The 21214-nt window shown below is 43.2% G+C and overlaps 1 protein-coding gene across 3 annotated transcripts in view; it reads left to right on the top strand.

Moving 5' to 3' along the window:
* thsd7aa (thrombospondin, type I, domain containing 7Aa) overlaps window positions 1–21214 on the top strand; it is a 537669-nt gene that overhangs the window by 472121 nt on the left and 44334 nt on the right. For 2 of the 3 annotated variants that reach the window (XM_041184218.1, XM_041184217.1), the window contains exons 17-21: window positions 404–557; window positions 1021–1162; window positions 10250–10365; window positions 17023–17140; window positions 19103–19248. In XM_041184218.1, coding sequence (XP_041040152.1) covers window positions 404–557; window positions 1021–1162; window positions 10250–10365; window positions 17023–17140; window positions 19103–19248 — 676 coding nt within the window. Of the gene's footprint in view, window positions 1–403; window positions 558–1020; window positions 1163–10249; window positions 10366–17022; window positions 17141–19102; window positions 19249–19842; window positions 19967–21214 lie in introns of those variants that run through there. The other variant, XM_041184219.1, reaches the window with a different exon arrangement.

Genomic DNA, 21214 nt, shown 5'->3' with positions numbered 1-21214 from the left:
GTGTGTTGTCAAGTTAATATACACCACCCCCCCCCCCCCCCACCACAATGAATCCTGTTTTGACATGTGCCCTCCAAAGTGGGTAAATGTGAATGTCTTTGTAACTAATGAGGAAAAGCCCCCAAAGGAACTCCCATGGATAGATATTTTTGGATCTGCATGAATCGACTGAATTCTGATAAATACACAAGGATAGAGAAACTTCTGTAAGTAAGCAACAGCTTAGTTTCTAGTTGAGAAATAATTAGCTATCATAGCTGATTTTTGCACTGAATATATAGAATCACTTAATAATCTTCATTTAACATTTGGGATTTTGAGCAAATAAAGGGGCTGACCTAAGCAAGGACAGGCCCTATTTGGTTCATGTGTATGTGTAAAACTAAACCACTTATTCTGACAGGTGCATGCAGAATACAATGGATGGTCCCACTGAACTTGTTGAAGACTACCTCTGTGATCCAGAAGAAATGCCAATGGGTTCCAGGCAATGCAAGCTACCATGTCCTGATGATTGTGTTATATCTGAATGGACATCATGGAGCAGGTGTCTTCTGGTAAGATGACAGTGACTGGCTGCACTAAATATTGCCCTTGAAGACTCCTTTAATCCATGAACAAACCCGTTTTCATGGTAATTTGCATGTAGTACTTTAAAGTACTCTGATGCTACTTTTGCCTCAAGCTATATTAATTTGTGAAAACAATGCAGTACAATTAATTTCAGTAATAAAATAAGCCATGTGTAATAGTGTTGACAAAACCCTTGAAATCCACCCCCCTCACCTTTAATTAAGAAGACAATAATAATTTGTTATAGTACCTTCATTAAACAGAAATCTCAAGATAGATTTTGACTTTGTGCAATAATGTAAAATGTCCGATAGCAAATCAGTTGTACATTTACATCTCTCCCGATTTTTATTTATATTTACATGTGCAATGCGGAAATGGTCAGACTGTCTGTATGAATGAATCTTGTCATGAATCATGTAAAAATGCATTGATGTTTCATTTCAGCCTTGTAACAGTAGTACTGTTCGAGAGCGGTCGGCAGTTCCATTAAGGCAGCCAGGAGAAGGGAAACCCTGTCCACCTGAAACAGAAACCGAGCCCTGCAACCTGAACAAGAACTGCTTTCACTTTGTGTACAATGTTACAGGTAGCTGTGGCTTCCTTCTCAGTGATCTTTAAAAAGATTTTCAAATTTTTCTGTGTAACCTTTATGGGTGAAAAATCTTAATCATGAGTTATGTGGGACATTTTCCACAAACAATGCAATTGAAACATCGTTAAAATTGCCATGGTTTAAAATTGATTCCCTAAATCTGTTTCTTGATCACTTTTGTTAGTTTTTAAGTGATCTGTGGAACAGAATCAATGGGTGTGATGTTTATGGCCCGCTGCTGTGCTTGTGCTTAAAGATGGGGAAGTGGCAGGACCAAAGTAGCAAGAGAACAGGAAAGGGAATTGCCAACTTACAACTAAGTTGTGCTCCAACTTTCAGGTATTCCTTATTCCAGGTTTTCTTTCTCAGGAGTTACCTGAGAGCTGCTGCCAGGGAGGCAGCCAGAACAACTTCTTTCTCGTGGAACCAATGAGATGCCTCAACACCCAATTGGCATTTGCAGCTCACCAACAATGCATTGATGAGGCTCGAGGCCCATTTTGGGTGAACCTCAGGCCTCTAGCAACCTGGTGTACAATCTGTGTCAGAAACAAAAACAGGCCAAAATGAATTTCCATAATATCAACCTGTGCATGTTGGATAAATGCTAAGCCCAGCTCATGATCAAAAAATTGATGGCCTGCAATTCCAGAGATGGATACTTAGGGGAGGCACTAGTATACAGGATCTGAGACATGCATTCTTTTACATTACAGCATTTCTGCCACAGACCTGCCAACACAGTAAAATGACCTGCTTCATTGGAAATAATAAAAGAAAATCCCAGAAATACTCAGCAAGTCAGGCAGTATCTGTGGAGAGAGAAACAGAGTTAACACTTCAGGTCGATGGCCATTCATCAGAATTGGAATAAGTTAGAAATGCAATAGGTTTTGAGCAAGGGTGGGACAAGGACCAAAGGAAGATAGGGTGAAAGACAAGAGAGATTGAATGACAGGAAAGTTAGTGTTTCAGGGCCGAAGGGAATGGTGATGGGGCAAGAAAAGAAACAAAGAAACAAAAGATCAATCTTCTAAACAAAAGAGACTATAAACCAATTTACTCAGCCTCTCATTATTGAGACAGTATAAAATAAAGGTGGAAATTAAAGGAGGTGCAGACAGAGGGACCTTGGTGTATATGTACATGTCATTGAAGATGGTGGGGCATGTTGAGAGAGCAGTTAATAAAACATATAGTATATTAGGATTTATTAATAGGGGCATTGAGTGCAAGAATAAGGAGGTCATGTTGAACTTGTATAAGACACTAGTTAGGTCTCATCTGGAGTACTGCATCCAGTTCTGGGCGCCATACTTGAGGAAGTGTGTGAAAACATTGGAGAGAGTGCAGAGGAGATTCACAAGAATGATTCCAGGGATGAAGAAACTGTTCCTGCTCAAGGGAGCATCAACAACAAGAGGGCATAGATTCAAAATGATTGGCAAAAGGAGTAAAAGTGATGTGAGGAGAATTTTTTTTACTCAGAGGGTGGCTGGAGTCTGGAATGAACTTCCTGGGAGGCTGGTGGAGGCAGGTTCATTGAGGTATTCAAAAGGAAGTAGATGGCTATCTGAAAAGAAAGAGTGCACAAGGTTGTGGGGATAAGGCAAGAGAGTGAGACTAGGTAGAATGCTCTCCCAGAGAGCCAGTGCAGACTTGATGGGCCAAGTGGCCTCCTTCTGCACTGTTAAGATTCTGTGATGTGCCTACAACAGGTGTGCTGCTGACTGAAACAAAAGTAAGAGTAACAAGCAAAGAAAAGGAAACAAAATAGAGGCAGAGATTATGGTCTGAAATTATTGATGTTGAATCCGGAAGGCTGTAAAGTGTCTAATTGAAAGATGAAATGCCATCCCTCAAGCTGGAACAGTGCAGCAGGCCAAGGACAGAGATGTCAGTGTGGGAAGAAAGTGGAGAATTAAAATGGCAGGCTACAGGAAGCTCGGGGTCATGCTTGAAGAATGAATGGAGGTGTCCCGCAAAGTGGACACCTAATCTGTGCTTGGTCTCCCCAGTGTAGAGTAGACCAAATTGTAAGCAGTGAATCCAGTAGTCCAGAGTGAATGAAATACACAAAAAAGTACAATGGGATTTCTGTTTGCCTCTGTTACATTGTTCACTGTCATTGCTTTCTATTTGTGTTTGAGCAGGTTATTCTCAAAACTTACTTTCACAGCCACATTTCCTTCCTCATCAACTGTACAAGTGGCGGTGTTTGGCATTATTTCAACCTCCGTCTTCAGCAGCACCAATGCACTTTGGCTCAAAGCTGTCCTGCTCTTCAGCTTAATTTCACCCTTTGACTCATCCAATGCTAAATGTTTTCTCTTTCTTTCAGGTGTTAAGAGTCGCAGGCTTCCACAACTTATGGGTACCAATGCTCCTCTAGATCTTTCCTCCCCTTCACTTTGCTCTGACCCTGTCACTTCTTCTAATCTCACCACTTGCCATGCATTCATGATGTCCTCTGACCTTTCCCCTCTGACACTGAACAATCTTTCCTTAGCAAAGGACTCAGCATGACCCCCTTGTGCCACCAGCTTAATGAATTTTGATCGCGGTATGACATTGCGCTCTTTTTCTGTTGCCTTCGCCTCCATGCCCACTTCTTTGATCAGAAGGCCCCACTCCCAGTTCAACATCTGTCTCTAATATTCTTCTTCCAGCTGGGCCCCTCCCTCTGGCCTCTTACCCGCTCTTGAACCTTTCATTGAGAACTGCCATTGTAACATCGGCCATTTCAATTTCTCAGCTCCCTTCACTCATTCTAACCTCTCTCCCTCTGAAATTGCTGCACTCTGTTCTCTCAGGTTTAATCCTGCCATTGTTCTCAAACGTGCTGTTGTTTGGAAAACTGACCTCCACCTTGTGGAGGCTGAACGCTAACTGTCCAACATTCTTCCTACCTCCCCTGGACCATGGCTCCCACACTGAACGTCAAGCCATGTTTCCAAAACATTTGCTGACCTCATCTCCTCCAGTGATCTTCCTGCCACGGCTTCCCACCTCCTAGTTTCCCAACTCCATACAGCTCGCTTCCACCTCTTTGCCTAGGACTGCTCTGGTAGACCTATCATTTCAGCCTGTTACTACCCCAACTGATTTCTTGCTATCTTGACTCTAGTTTTTCTCCCCTTGTCCAGCCTCTTCCTACCTATATCCATAGCTCTTCTGATGCCTTCCATCAATTTAAAAGTTTCTAATTTCCTGGCCCTAACCATTTCCTTGTACCATGGACATCCAATTTCTCTACACCTCCATCCCCCCCCCAGGATGGTCTAAGGGCTCTCCACTTTTTCCTTAAATGGGGGCCCAGGTTCATTGAGGTATTCAAAAGGAAGTAGATGGTTATCTGAAAAGAAAGAGTGCACAAGGTTGTGGGGATAAGGCAAGGGATTAAGACTAGGTAGAATGCTCTCCCAGAGAGCCAGTGCAGTGTCAATTGACCATCACCCTCCTCCACCTGGCTGAACTTGTTCTCTTTGAACAATTTCTCCTTTAACTTATTTCACTCCCTCCAAATATAAGGTGTTGCTATGGATACCCACATGGGTCATAGCTATACCTGCCTTTTTGCAGGATATGTGGTACATTGATGACTCTATTTCTGTCATGTCCTGCCCTCAATTGGAAAATTTCATCAACTTTGCTTCCAATTTCCACCCTTCCCTCAGTTTCACAAGGTCCATCTTCCTTCCCCTTCCTTGACTTCTCTGTTTCCAATTCTGGCAATAGGCTATCAACTAATGTTCATTATAAGCCAACTGACTCCCACAACAACCTCAACTACACTTCCTCACATCCTGTGAGGTCTCCATTCCATGCTTCTAGCTCTTTCTTTTCCATCGCATCTGTTCTGGTGACGTAACCTTCCACAACAATGCTTTCGAGATGTTGCCTTTTTTCTTCGACCAAGGATTTACCCCTACTGTGATTGACAAGGCCCTCAACTATGTCTGGCATATTGCCCGCACTTCTGCTCTCAGCCTCCTTCCCTTCCCTCCCAGAACCATGATGGGATCCCCTTGTCCTCACTTTCCACACCAAGAGCCTCCATATTCAACGGATCATTTTCCACCACTTTTAGCATGATGCCACCACCAAATACGTCTTTCCCTTCCCTCCCCTTTTAGCATTCTGAAGGGACTGTTCATTCCCTGATACGCTGCTCATCACCCTCAACAGACTGTTCCCTTCCTGTGCAAACTCAGGAGATGTAACACCCACCTCCCTCTTCACAAACAGATTTGGTGTTATCAATGACTGTCCATTGATTGATGTCCTCCGCTGTCTTGATGAGATTGAGGTCTACACAGGTGTCTTGGCTCAGAAGAGAGAATTCCAAACTGCAAATAACATATAATGTTTCTGTTTGTTATTGTATTGGAGCATTGCTTACAACATGCCCATGGCTTGTAGTTTGATCCCTCCTGGACCACATAACTGGGTTTCAGTTGGCCTCAGCCATTATGTTAATAGCCACGGTTCTTTACTCAACAAGACTGCTCCACTTGCTCCTGTATCCAATTTGAATTTAGTGAAATAAAAGCAAAAAACTGCGTATGCTGGAAATCCAAAACAAAAATAAAAATACCTGGAAAAACTCAGCAGGTCTGGCAGCATCTGCGGAGAGGAACACAGTTAACATTTCGAGTCCGTATGACTCTTCAACAGAACTAAGTAAAAATAGAAGAGAGGTGAAATATGAGCTGGTTTAAGGGGTTGGGGGGGGGGGGGTGGTGGGACAGGTAGAGCTGGATAGAGGGCCAGTGATAGGTGGAGATAACCAAAAGATGTCACAGACAAAAGGACAAAGAGCTGTTGAAGGTGGTGATATTATCTAATGAATGTGCTAATTAAGGGTAGAAAGCAGGACAGATAGCCCTAGTGGGGGTTGGGTGGGGTGAAGGAATCAAAATAGGTTAAAAGGCAGAGATAAAACAATGGATGGAAATACATTTTAAAATAATGGAAATAGGTGGGAAAAGAAAAATCTATATAAGTTATTGGGAAAAAAAAGAAGAAAAAAGGGGGGGATCAGAAAAGGGGTGGGGATGGAGGAGAGAGTTCAAGATCTAAAATTGTTGAACTCAATATTCATTCCGTAAGGCTGTAAAGTGCCTTGTCGGAAGATGAGGTGCTGTTCCTCCAGTTTGCGTTGAGCTTCACTGGAACAATGCAGCAGGCCAAGGACAGACATGTGGGCATGAGAGCAGGGTGGAGTGTTGAAATGGCAAGCGATAGGGAGGTCTGGGTAATATTTGCAGAGACCGAAGTTGTTCTGCAAAGCGGTCACCCAGTCTGCATTTGGTCTCTCCAATGTAGAGAAAACTGCATTGGGAGCAGCGAATGCAATAGACTAAATTGAGGGAAGTGCAAGTAAAATGCTGCTTCACTTGAAAGGAGCGTTTGGGCCCTTGGACGGTGAGGAGAGGGGAAATAAAGGGGCAGGTGTTGCACCTTCTGCGGTTGCATGGGAAGGTGCCATGGGAGGGGGTTGAGGTGTAGGGGGTGATAGAGGAGTGGACCAGGGTGTCCCAGAGGGAATGATCCCTGCGGAATGCTGCTAGGGGGGTTGAAGGGATGATGTATTTGGAGTTGGCGGAAATGGCGGAGCATGATCCTTTGAATGTGGAGGCTGGTGGGGTGATAAGTGAGGACAAGGGGGACCCTATCATGTTTCTGGGAGGGAGGGGAAGGTGTGAGAGCGGATGCGCGGGAGATGGGCTGGACACGGTTGAGGGCCCTGTCAACCACTGTGGGTGGAAAGTCTCAGTTAAGGAAGACATGTCAGAGGACCTGTTTTTGAAAGTGGCATCATCAGAACAGATGCAACGGAGGCGAAGGAACTGAGAGAACGGGATGGAGTCCTTACAGGAAGTGGGGTGTGAGGAGCTGTAGTCGAGGTAGCTGTGGGAGTCGATAGGCTTGTAATGGATATTGGTGGACAGTCTGTTACCAGAAATTGAGACAGAGAGGTCAAGGAAGGGAAGGGAAGTGTCAGAGATGGACCATGTGAAAATGATGGAGGGGTGGAAATTGGAAGCAAAATTAATAATTTTTTCCAGGTCCAGACGAGAGCATGAAGCAGCACTGAAGTAATCATCGATGTACCAGAGAAAGAGTTGTGGGAGGGGACCGGAGTAGGACTGGAACAAGGAATGTTCCACATACCCCATAAAGAGACAGATATAGCTGGGGCCCATGCGGGTACCCACAGCCACACCTTCTATTTGTAGGAAGTGAGAGGAGTTTAAGGAGAAATTGTTCAGCGTGAGAACAAGTTCAGCCAGACGGAGGAGAGTAGTGGTGGATGGGGATTGTTCGGGCCTCTGTTCAAGGAAGAGGTGGCGATATGTCCATTGACACAAATATCCGCATTCCAGACTATGGCCAGAAATTTTTGCTCATCAGGCAGGGGCACGCCCAACCCGAATGAGCGTAAAATAATGCGCGATGACGTTATCGTGCACTCGCCCGATATTTCTGTTGGCGGGCACGCACGGGAGTCAGCAGTGCGCCCATTGACAATTAAAAGGCATATTAAGGTCATTAAAGTACCAAGTAAATGAAATTTTTTGCTGCCCATCCAACCTTACAGTTGGCGAGCAAGCTGAAAAGGGCCTTTGGATATTTTAGGGAAAATTGACCAATTGAATTGCCTTTTCCAAAGTTAAGTCGTCTTTGGATTACAGTAGGTCAGATAGGGCATCATTGGTAACATCGACTACAATGCAGTCTTGTATCAGCTCAGTTTTAAGAACATCATATTCACAGCCTTCAGCCAGTCGATACAGGTAATTGATAAAGCATGTACTGGTTCACATGGGGTAGAATTTTCAGGTCGGCAAGTGGAGATGGGGCCCACTCGCTGACACATAAAATGACGCGCGGTGATGTCGGGCGGAAATCCCGATGTCACCAAGCATCATTTCAATTTTCAGTTCAGCAGACGTGCAGCCAAGTAGGCTGCGTGCCCGCTGAACTCTAAAAGGCCTGTTAAAGCCTGTTAAAAATTAATTGAAATAATTAAATGAGCTTCCCGTCCAACCTTAAGGTTGGTGGGCAGGCGAAGAGCCCAGGCAGCCTTCGCATTTTTCATGGAACATCAACCACGGGCAGGATGAGGTTTCATGAAGTGTTTGAAAATTCAGTAAAAAAATTTTTAAAAATTCATTGACATGTCCCAGCTCATGTGAACTGTCACGAGGGGATATGGTTTAAAAGTTTTTAATTTCTTTAGTTAGATGTTTAAAACTTTAAAACAAATCTCCCTGAGGCACCTCTGTGCAGGGCCTGACTCAGGGATTCTCCCCCTCCGCCTGCACAGGGACGCTCAGCACTTCCAGGCGAGCGTCACACTGGGTGGGTCATAATTGGCCCGCCCGCCTGCCAAAATTGGCAGTGTGGCCCTGATCTGGGGCACCGACCGGGTTCAAGGACACCCCGACACAACATCCCCCCTGACGGAGGGATATTTCTGCCCATGGCTTCTGGACTCTTTTGTTAAACTTGGTTCTTTCTAATATCTTGTTACTCCATAATTATCAAAGGCGTTTAAGACTTATTTGAATTTGTCTGATGTTTCATTGTCTTGCTTTGGCATTGTCAGTAATTGCTCCAACAGAGTACAATAATGTACTAACTTGTTCAACCTCAGATTTATTGTGCAATCCAGATGCAATTCTGAATCTCAAAAATCTCTTCCTCCATAGTGGCCAATTCTGTGTTTGATCCGGCCCTTTCATATGCCCAAATCAATCTGGTAAGATGAATTTAAGATCCATAGCTGTTTTAAGCTTTTAGAAGTTCTGCCTGGATTTTTAGAAACTTCTGTTGCAGTAATGGAATTTTACTGCGCCGATCAGCCTTTCACTGATAGCCTCTGCAGTCGCTGACTTCTTTTTGGTAATCATTCCTAAACCTTGCAGAATATTTAAACTAAGCATTAGAAGCTCTGTTCACTGCTTTCCTCACATTGAGGAATCATGTTTGAGCAACCGGCTTTTATTTTCAATTGCTGCCTCGTAGTTGCCACGTATAATGGTGCCAATCTCAGACCTGGATTCCGGGGTGCATGGAAACCCATGCTTGCTAAAAATAGAATTTTCCCAGTGTTGCCTGCTTACTGCACTGTTAATCTGAAGATTTTGTGCCGTTTTCAAGGTTTGCTCACCCCTCCTCGATTGTCGCTAGGTTCTTTGACTCTGCTGCTGGATATGGGATTTTTCACAGACCATCACGTGCTATAGTGCAGCCCTTACTAAGCTGTACGGTTGATTTTTCTCTCTGCTTCCACATCTTCTATGGTGTTGTTTTGGAGATTTTCAATTGCCTTACCAAAGTCTTTGATTTTGGCACCTTTTTTCTGGTCAGACTTGCAAACTTTTTTTAAAGTTAATTTTCTGATATTTCAGGGTCCTGCACAGCTGCCACCATGTTGTAAGATGCCACCTCTGAGACCATGTTGTATGTAGGTTGTGGCTGGCTAAGGAACGGTTGCAGAGACATAGATATGTCTGAACAATAACTGGTTTATTGGATGAACATAACTATATACAGATCTACAAACCTACAAGTGTTACTTAGTCTAAGCCATGAGTGTTCTCATTCTCGAATCTTAGTCATGTGTCTCTCTCTCTCTTACATCATCATGTGGGTGGTGATGTTTCTCCAGTCCCACATTAACTGTTTTGGCCCTAAACATCCAAATACTACAGCCCTGGAAGGTGAACATTCAATCATTCAATCTCTCCTGTCTTTCACCCTATCAAAGACCTTCCTTTTATCCTTGTCCCACCCGCTGTCCTTGCTCAAAACATATTACATTTCAAACTTTTTCCAGCTCTGATGAAAGGTCATCGACCTGAACTGTTAACTGTTTCTCCCTCCACAGATGCTGCCTGACCTGCTGAGTATTTCCAGCATTATCTGTTTTATTTCAGCTTTCCAGCATCTGCAGTATTCTGCTTTTTGATTAGTGCTTAATTGGACTCAATTTAACAATGAATCCTTTAGTTTTTTTTGCTTGTTATCTTAAACATGCTGTGAAACAGCTAATTATCTTCCATCTCATAGATTGGAGCACTTGTCAGCTGAGTGATAAAGCAGTCTGTGGTAATGGAATTAAAACAAGAATGCTGGACTGTGTTCGCAGTGATGGGAAGTCAGTCGATCTCAGGTTCTGTGAAGAGGTAGGTCACATGTTATAAGTGCTACTCCTGGAGGGGATTAATAGCTTTTTTCAGCACCATGCTTCATCAGCTCAGCTAACACAGGTATTTTCTTCCCAATTATATCCAGATCATTAAATATTACTTAAGACTAGTTCCTATCAATCTCTTGTGACTTTTTGTAATTTGTTGTGGCTTTTTTCACATTCAGTTAAAGAAAAGTGTGATAATTATTACATCCTGATGGAACTGGGACTAGTAAAATAAGGTTAGCTGCATGTTAGTTCAAGCAAATATCAGATTGGCAGATGGGACTTTAACCCTTCAAAATTAACAGGAAAGGGGCAGAGTTGGGGTGGGCGGGGGTGGGGGGGGGGGGCAGGGGAGAGCGGGGCATGAAGTTAAATTCATAAAACTCTGAAACATGACCACAGCCCACCATGATCATGCCCACTTCCAGTATCACTGGAGCAGATTGCGGTGAAGGTGAGTGACCTGCTCTTAAGAGACGGGTCTGTTTTTTCCAAATGTTTTTAAGGCTCCTTGTATCAGATTTTAACAGCCTTTTAGATTTAACAGGTGTGGGTTGGATTTTCCAGGGTTCAGGAAGCCTGACGCTGATTGAAGGAGGAAGCAGCTGGAAACAGCAGTTATGGTCTTTTTGGAGCACTGCATGTGGTGCTTCCTCCCTGCACCTGCACCCTCTCGGCTAATCTGCTGCGATCAGCCTCCCTTCTTGTGATCTCACCACCCCCCCACCGCCCCCGACGATCTCAAGGCCGACCTGTGATCTCTTCCCCAGCACCCCCCACCCCATATTCCTGCAGTATCTCCCTCCTCTCTAATGGGCAGCTCCAGGCTCCTTGTGCAGGCCTTCCCACTCAACTACCTCTCAATCTAATGAATAATTGGCCAGGAAAGTTAAATTCAGCAGGGCCACCATGTTCCCCATCCTTCCAGGTTCCCTGGCCACTTCATGTCTCTCCCATCTCTGTCCCACCTTCCTGTATATATCTGTGCATTATTTTTCCAATTTGCAGTTGATAACATTATTTTTTGGTTCTATGGCATAAAATACAATGAAACATTGGGAAAGAGTAAATACTTGCATGTAAGAATTCAAAGGGGTATTTTCCAGTATAGAACTAATACCATAGCATGCTGTGTACTGGAGTAACATAACATGTGTATAAATGAGTCCCCTCATGAAGTGTCAGGTCTGAGCTGTATCATCTAAGAAAAGAAGAGGGAAGGCGGATGGGGAAAAAGGAGAGAGAAAGAAGAAGAATTATAACTGGGATGATAGGCCAAACATTCAGCTACGCAGAAACAAAAGAAAAGCTGAAGCACCTGATTAAGTGCAGCACTGACAGCGACCTATGTACATCCCTATCCTCTCTAATGAGCATTTACAGGTCTCTACTTGGGTGGAAGGCCAGAAAGTTCATTTGCTTGAATGCCAGGCTCAAAGCTGAGAGATCTTACATTCAAAGGCTCACTCAGCTTTTCAGCTTTTCATCCTTCTGAAGTGAATCAATTGACAATCATTTCTTAGGTTGTGCTCAGTGCTTTCTGCACTGCTGCAATACATCCTACTTGTTTGGCAATATAAATAAGGAACAATGCCACTCTTTTAAAGACACCAAACACTATGGCCAGAATTTTACTCTGCGCACCACCATCACCACCTGGCAACCCCACAACCCCCAGCAGGCTCTGCAGCGGGGTGGGAGCATGAAATTTCATGGATGGGATTCCCTCTGGGTTCCCACCCGCCCCGACTTGGTAGCGATTTTACGCTGGGCAAGTAAGGCCTTGAATGGGAAGCCCACTCTTGCACCAATTAAGACCCTTAAATGGCCACTTGATGGCCATGTAGGGGCCTTTTCCCACCCAGCCTGATGGGTGGATGACAGTCCGGGAGGGGGAACACAAAACTAGAATAAGGTCAATCTCGGGTGGGAAGGGAAGGGAGGCTGCTTCCGTCAGAAGCCCCCTTCTGACTGGGGACACCCACCCTTTAAGGCCTGGTGACCTCTGGACCTCCCTCATCCTCCTGCCCTCCCCACCATCTGGCCTATCCCCCGAGACCTCAAGCGCCTGCCTTACGACCCCCAGGCCTGCCCTACCACCGCAAACACCCCCCCCCCCCCCCCCCCCACCACCACCACCACCACCATCCTGGCCTTACCTATCATCTGGCCCGCGGGACTTAGTGCCAGGCAGCTCCATGCAGTGCCTCTTCCGGCCACTGCAGTGCCGTGCCTGGGGGACAGGAGAGCTGGTGGCCAATCTGATTGGCTGGCAGCTCTACAATGTGGGACTTCCAATATTTTAGCTGCAGCAAGTCCCAAAGCCACTAGTTCTAATGTTTAATATCATTTTTCTTACCTAGGCCTGCAAAAAATTCTTTTTTAAAAGTTGTCTTCTAAAATGGTGCCCAATTATGCTGCTTCACGGGAAGATTTAATGATTGATGATATGCCAATGAATTTGAGCAGAAACTTGAGCAAGAAATTGACTCCTCAAAACCAGCAGAATTTTGAGAAACAATTTCACCCAGAGTGCAGCTAGTGTCCAAGCAGAAACTTAGCCTTGTGTGGTTAATTTGCATAATGATGGTTTGCTGGTTTGAAACTTGAATTTTTACAGAATGAATGAGATAAGGAAGGGCCTAAAGAAAAAAAATTGGTATATATTCTACCCTTTCCTCTAGCCCTGTTTGTTTACTATGATTTCGACTTCTTTTGTGTCCTGGTATTTAGTTAAACATTTCCCAAGAAGCTAAGAACATAACCCCTCAAGCCTACTCCGCTATTCAAGAAGGTTTTGGGTGAACTTGTACCTCAGCTCCTCTTTCCCACCCTACAGCTGTATCTCTTGATGTCTTCAGTGCCCAAAAATCTATCAAACTTATTCTTGAATATACTCAAGTGACTGAGCAACCAGAACCTTCTTGGATAGAAAAATTCAAAGATTCACAACCTCCTGAGTGAAAAAAAATTATTGCTCATCTCGGTCCCAAATGGTCAATCTCTTTTCATGATATTATGAAATAAATTGCATATTGTAAAATCAAAGTTGTCAGTCAAGCAAAACTTTTCCTTCTCCCTAGCTGTATCTTGGCTGAGAACCCAAACTCCTATAAAAGGATTACCTCTGTTGACAAAGCTGGGAAAAAGGCAAATTGTGCCTAATTGACAGTTGGATGGTGTTATAAAAAGATTTTTTCCTGTATCCTCTTTTGTCAATGGGTCACTGTTTATTTGCACAAGATAATAGATTATAGCTTCTGTTATTGATACTTTAAATGTCTGGTTATTTGACACTTTTTAGGACTGTAGCAACAACAATGTTTTTTAAAGATGGTTTTAAGCAGTTCCACACATGCCATGGTTATTTTAGGGTTCATTGGTCCTGTACAGAGTATATTCTGGGCGAATGGACATGGAAGTGCCATAAGTTGGCATTGAGACTCTGGGGGCGATTGGGAATGGGTGGGGGTAGCAGGAGTTGGCAAGGAGGGGGCATCAACCACAAGTCATGAAGAAGCTGGCCGACTCTGCGAAAATTGTGGAGGGCGAGGAGATGCCTACCCCCAAAATGGAGCCAGCCAGGTCAGGAGTGCAGGATGTAGGGTCATCACCCGCAAACCTACCCTGCACCACTGAAAATTGGAGTGCCAGGGATGGGAACAGGAATCCCAGAGTCGGGTCTCATCCACCATTTTGAAATGCCTCCTTATGACTGTGTGAAAATCAAGCCTAAAGTCTTACCTTTAGGCATCACCACAATTCTGCTTTATTGTTACATCACAGTTAACAACAACAAATATTTATTGAGCACCTTATAACGTAGTGAAAACAAGATGCTTCACAGGAGGGTTTCCGAACAAAATTTGACCATGAGCCACATAAAGAGATATTAGGACAGGTGACCAAAAGCTTGGTCATAAGTTTCAAAGAGTTTCTTAAAGAATGAGGGAAAGGTAGAGAGGCCTCCTTTGAAGATTCTTTTCTCCACTTTTGAGATTTGTAGTCTCACTTAATAGATTGTAAGCCTACACTCCCATGTCAACTTACTGGTCCTCCTCTGTATCTTCTTCAAAGTCAAGATCTAGTATGATAATTAAAATTGTTCATAGTACTGATGGTGAGGCCAAACCAATGCTCTGTATAGGTTCACTATACCTCCTGGGACTTGCACTCATTTCCTCTAACTGTGCATCTTAAAACTTTTTGAGACTTACTTTGACTTCCTCACTGGTGTCACATACTGCACTGAAGGTTTTAACAAGCTATTCACCAGTGTCCTAGATATTGTTTATGAGTAATATTCAGCAGCCTACCACTGTTTATTTATATTCCTTTGCTTAATCCTTTTCCCACTATCATCATCTTGTGCTAAAAGACATCTGCCACTTGTCAGCCTAATCCAATATATCCATTAACTTATACAAATTAATGCTCAGTTTAGAAAGGGAGGTTCAAAACTTTCTTTGTAAAATCTGTGGTTGATTCCCTCCAGAATCCTAGACCTCATGGGCAGGATTTTCAATTGCCCATGGGGGCAAGGTCAGGTACAGGTGCACTCTGATAACTACAGTCTTCTAATGCTTTGGGGACTTGTTGTAATTTTGAAAGGAGGGTGGGGGCACGGTAGAGGTAGTAATCTATTTGTCTCCAATTAAATGGCTGTTAAGCTAGTTGATGAGCTTGTTAACAGGTTGGAGAGGGATCAAATCAAATTTTCCGTGTTCATAAAGGGCAGAATTTTTCACATGGCGGGTGGACTCAGTGGGAGCGGGCGGGGGTGGATGCGAAGCCGATCACCGCCCACGATCGGTTCCGTGCCGCCATCTTATGTGGGTGGGCCAATTAAGGCCCACCCAGCATGTACTGTGGTCGGTAGCACTCAGCGCTACCTGTGTGGACGAGGGGAGAAGTTAGAGTTGGGGCCAGCGCTCTTTCATGTGCATGCACGCAAAAGAGCACTTCAATCTCCCTCAGGGAGATTGAATCGATGTTTAAAAAAGTAAATGAAAGTTTTAAAAATTTATTTAAACATGACCCCTCATGTGACTGTCACATGAGATGGGACATGTTTTATAATTATGAAAACTTTTTTATTCATTCGCTCGTGGATGAGGCTTTCTAAAAAACATGAAGGCTGCTTGGTCTTTTTGTCTGCCAGCCAACCTTAGGATTGGATGGGCAGCAGTAACAATCACAATAATTACTTTGTTAATGGCCTTAATAGGCCATTTACATTTTCGCGGGTGCGCAGTTGACTGTGGCGTGTGCCCACTGAACGAAATATCGCGATGGCGTGCAGTGACGTTAGGACACACAACCGACGTCATCGCGCATCATTTTGTGTCAGCGTGTTGGGCTTGACCCCCACTCGCCGACTGAAAAATTCTGCCCAAAGGGAAGAGCAAACAGTCTGGGAAATGTTAGTGCATGGCTGTCGGAAGCACAACAAGGAGCCATTACTAATGTAGCTGCTGATGAAAAATCTTGTATAGAAAAGGAATAGTAACACTGAGGTGCTCATACAGTGTTACAAAATTGCTATCGCTTGAGCAGGGCAGCTTGTGTACCCAAGGGTTTGGACACTTGTGTGGACTGTGAGGCTGCTGTCTACTGCTCTCCTGTCGTTTCCTTTCTTCCAGGCAACAACAAGCCCAGTAATGGCTGCCATTAGCTTTTTAGAATAAGCTTCCATCATGAAGGCCCAATTCCAGGCCACTCCTGGCACCACCATTTGGGCACCAAACTCGCCTTTAGGCCAATTGCCTTTAAAAATCGCATCATGTCACAGATTCGATATGGGGTCGGGACTTGGAAATGATCTAGCCACCAAATTCCTGGCCCTTAATACAGCAGTAAATTATACCTTACCTCCCCTCTCCTAACTCTACAAAGTAAATTTTACAAATTTGAACTTAATATTAAATGAAACTAATATTGAAAAATCCTGCAGGGCATACTGACCCTTGCTCTGAAAATTCCAACATGATTTGTCTACAAAGTTCCACATTGATGGTACAAATTACTTTGCCCTTACATCGACAAATTGTTTAGAGAAAGTTTTCAGAATGTAGAAGTTAATAATAGATTAGAAGAATCACCTCTGAAGGTTGGACAACCTTTTACTTGCATTGTAAACTTGTTGTAGTAAAATGTGATTTAATGTTTTATGTGAGCTAGTAGCAGGAATAACCTTGGCAGATGGAAGGTTGCTTTAAAAACAGTGTTTAATAAACAGGCCAGACACATGCATCTCAACGTGAGTTGATTGCTTGTAAGGAAAGCACATTGCATATTGTAAGATGGAGATGTAGGGGGAGATAGTGTGCCCAGGCACAACATGTCATCTGGGCACAGTAATTTGCATAAAATCAGTCAGGTGGGAATACAGGCCTGTCAAGGAATCTGCTTAACTTTACCCCATCTAAATTAATGGAACGAAAATTGGCGGGCTCTCTCTACACGTGTGTTCCAATTTGGCAAATATTCCGATATGCACTGTGACTAGGTGATCATTTAGCAGATGCAGAACCACTAAGCTCTGCTTTGAAAAACATGAAGAGAACTGAAGTAAAAAATGGCATAACTGTAGAGATGTCTTTTTTCACGATTCGTGCTTGAAAGTGCTCTTTACTTCTGTTGACAGCTGGGTTTGGAGAAATCATGGCAGATGAACTCATCGTGTGCTGTGGAGTGTCCAGTGAATTGTCAGTTCTCTGACTGGTCGTCCTGGTCTGCTTGTTCTCGGTCATGTGGTCTTGCAGGTACATACAAATATTAATGCAATTTATTATATATATGTGCGTATGCATTATAAGCAGCCAAGCAGCAGTGGCTGCTCTGAGAAGATGGGTTGAATGCATGCAGTGGCTGAATTTCATTACTTTCAAGTAGAGGTGGAGAGTTGTGACTCAATTTTCCCAGCTCTATTCAGATTAAACTTTATTTCAGAGCACAAGATTGTTATATTTCATCCTAATACAGTAAGTCTCCACTTAACGTTAACTTAGTTACTGTTGTTTCACTTTAATGTCGTTAATAAAGTAGTGTCAATATATCGGTTTAACGTTGTCAGTTTCACTTTAAAGTCTGTGCCATAGGCTGCCTCTTCTGTGGCCTGTCTGTTCACAAGATTTTTCCCGCAGTACATCTGCCCTCACAGTCAATCCCTCTCCTGGACTTGTAGCCTCTCTGTCACAAACACTCAAACCTGCTTGCATTTATATATCACCTTTCACAACCTCAGGATGCCCCAGTGCCAAGTGGCAGCTGTGGCTAAGTGAGTACCACTCTCGACTAAGTCAGAAAGTTGTGCTTTTAAATCCCCCCTCTCCTGGCCTTGTTGGCTCCCGGCCTTGCCAATTTTCGGCCTTACAACTCCCAGCCTTGTTTCCCATCCTTACCGACTCCTGGCATTGCCTCCCAGCTTCTGTTCTTACCTTGGTCCTCAGGCATTTCCTTTAGTGACACCTGACTTCTGGCTCCCCTACTGGCTTCACTTCTAACTTCACTTCAGAATTCACGCTCAAGTGCTGGGTTCCATCCAGTGGCAAAAGTTACTCAGTGCATGTAGTTTTGGGACTTCAGCTGCTACCTGCATCAACCACTTTTTGCCACTAGATGGAGCCTTGTCAATCTAAAAGTACTTTACTGAGATGAGTACTGTAATATTTTTGAACAATTTGTATTGTATATTGTATTTCTTCATATTTAGTGATGCATTTTATTTTGCAAGCTATTTCAGCTCGGAATGCAAAGTGCTGCACCTGTATGGTACAACATTTCAACTTGTACATTTTTTTTTTCTGAGCACGAAATGTCTGAAGGAACATAAATCTGGCATTAACATTGACTCCTATGGGAACCTATGATTCACTTAAAGTTGTTTCACTTAAATTTATGATTTTTAGGAATACCACCACTATTTTAAGTGAGGACGTACTATAAAGGTTAAAAGTTTCCAGTGCTTCTGCTGTGTCTTTGTAGTGCTGACTCTCAGAGCCAGACTGTGCTCTAAAGAAGAGTCATATGGACTGGAACCGTTAACTCTTTTTTTCTCTCCACAGATGCTGTTAGACCTGCTGAGTTTTTCCAGCATTATCTGTTTTTGTTATGGTTTCAGTAGTGGAGTTATACAGCTACTGGTATGTGATAGATATTTTAAATTAGTTAAGGCCTATCACAGAACCACTTAGAAATGTAAAAAAGGATTTTACCATAGGCTAAGACTGACACAGGAGTTTTCAATGCATTTATATATGTAAAGTGTGTGTGTGTTTGTGTAAACAGATTTGATATGTATCGTATAAATTAGTAGCTGAAAAATATTCTGAAATGATTATATGGCCCTAATCTATTTTAGGGGATCAGTCTATGATTATAATTTGTCAAGCATTGCTCTCACAGTTCAAAAGCTGAAATGACTAGTATGTGACCTTTTACATTTATTCCCAAATATCCATTCTATAAGAGTGAAAAGTTCTTCTTTTAGCCAAAAATGAAGCTGAGGAACAGCTGTGAAACACACATCTGAAAATGTGATCTTTGTTCAGATCATCATTTATGTAGAAAAGCATTCTTTCTGATTTTCTTTAACAGAATTGCCCCCTCATGCATGGTTCGATTTTACTGTTTCCTTTTAACTCTAATTTTTATGAAGTATGAGGGAGGATCAAAACAATTTCTTATAGCTAAGTAAATGTGACATCTGCACCTTCTTTATTTAGGGGTAATGACCCGCAAGAGAATATTGATTCAGCCATTCCAGGGAGATGGGAGACCATGCATAATGCAACTGGAACAGTCCAAACCTTGCCTAATCAAACCTTGCTATCGATGGCAATATAGTGAATGGGCCCAGTGTACAGTTGAGGTATATTAATCTTTGTATTCTATTTAGTTTAATGTCAATAAAATAAATTCTGATCTAATTTTTTTAGTTTCTACAATAAATAAACCAAATAACTGTTGTAGACTAGAATTTTACAGCCCCTCCCAGCTCCCGGTGCCTGGTTTCCCGGGACCGGTGAGCCATTGAAATCTCCATTCACACCGGCGGCACCAGTAGACCAGAAGATCCTGCAGGCGTGAGGGGCTGGAAAATTCCAGCACTAATTTTAAGACTAGCTAATCTCCATGGTAATATAAAAGCAAAATACTGTGTATGCTGGAAATCTGGAATAAAAACTTCTTCAGAATGAAGAATATTCATATTCGACTTGAAATGTTAACTCTGTTTCTCTCTCCATAGATGCTGCCAAAGCTACTGAGTATTTTCAGCACTTTCAGTTTTTATTTCTAATCTCCCATGGTGTTGTCACAGAGCATTATTTTCCTTACCAATGTCTTTCCTGCTTGTTCTGTTGCTGCTCTCACTTTAGCTTTTCTGTTTTTTTTTTAATTGATTTTTTTAGTTATCTCCCTGTGGTTTTCTGCTCTCTCATTCTTGCTTTTCTTTTCTTTTAAGTGGAAATGGTACATCATGTGGAACTACAGATCCACCGCAAAGTGGATCTGGGGTTATGGATGAAAGCTGGGGGAAGAATCAAAATGGATTTGAGGCAGGTTTTGAGTCGTGGGTGGCAGGGACAGAGGAGCATGTTTAATTTGGTGAGCTGTGGCATGCTGTATCATAACATATCTTTTAAAAGGTACCTGGACCTGCACCTTAAGTGCTGTTAGCTGCAGGGTTATGGGCCGTGTGCAGGAAGGTGGGATTAGAAAGGGCTCTTGGGTGTCCTCGGGCTGGTATGGACAAGATAGGCCGAATGGCCTCCTTCTGTGCTGTAATTTTTCTATGGTTCTATATCATGTGTATGTAACTCAGGCAGTGCTCCAGTTACTCAAAAAAGTTTGCTGTATGGCAGTCTAATAATATCAACAATAAGAAGCATTTTCCTCTGTTTCTTTCAGTGAACAACTGGGATATATTCTCAAAAATTAACATTTAGCTATTTAACAAGAAGAATTCAGAAGAAACAGATCCTTTTTAACAAGTCGCATCTGTCTTTCTTTGGTCAATCTATTTTCTTCAGTTTTACTTAACTCAAATGAAAAGTGTCCACACTTTCTCAGGCCATGGTTTTATAGAAATTGCATGCTGTAATATAGGGTTCACAATAATGTCAGGTATGTGCGAAGTATTGTATACGCACTTATACAGTTCTATACTTAAGGATGAGGAGTCCTCAATGATGGGATTGAGGTCATTCCTAGCCAGGAGGACTGGGTGTTCAGGGAGTTTACAATACTTGAGATGGCAACTGATCCCTTCCAGAATTGAGAAGGGTTCTGGGGCTTGTCTCCTTAGCAGTCCCAAGGTTGTGGGACTCCTGTAGACGGGAGGATGGCCTGCAGGCTTAGGCCCCACTATCTCTTAGTACTTTCCAGCTGCATGTGTAGTCCATGATTTACGCACTTTGTGATATTTTTTTCAAATAGTTATAGTGGAAGATTTAGGAGGTAGGGAAGTTTTACGTTGTGTTGTAGCAAAGAGATCTGTGCAAATCTGCAAGTGACAGAAGTTTTTGCTCTGCTGGCAGCAGACCAAGTATTTGTGGGTTGGAGCCAAAAGGCCAGATACGCCTGAAGTATTCTTGATCCTGGCAATCTGGAAGGGAACCTGTACCAAACTGAGGAGCCAGTTGGCCCGCTCCCCGCCATGATGCAGCAACAGTACATCATTATACCTGTGGCTCAAGGCATGGCATGAAGAAAGAACAATTTGCTTAGGCAAACTGCTCCACCATGCCTAAAACTAGTCCTTCCAGCAACTGGTTGACAAATTTCATGGGCTGCATCTTCCGGTAGGCAAGCGGGGGATGGGGCCTGTTCGCCAA

The sequence above is a fragment of the Carcharodon carcharias genome, chromosome 3 (genome assembly GCF_017639515.1).
Source record: "Carcharodon carcharias isolate sCarCar2 chromosome 3, sCarCar2.pri, whole genome shotgun sequence".
Taxonomy (NCBI): Eukaryota; Metazoa; Chordata; class Chondrichthyes; order Lamniformes; family Lamnidae; genus Carcharodon; species Carcharodon carcharias.
Note: the sequence above shows the minus strand (reverse complement) of the source record. Positions and strands in the feature narration are given on the sequence as shown.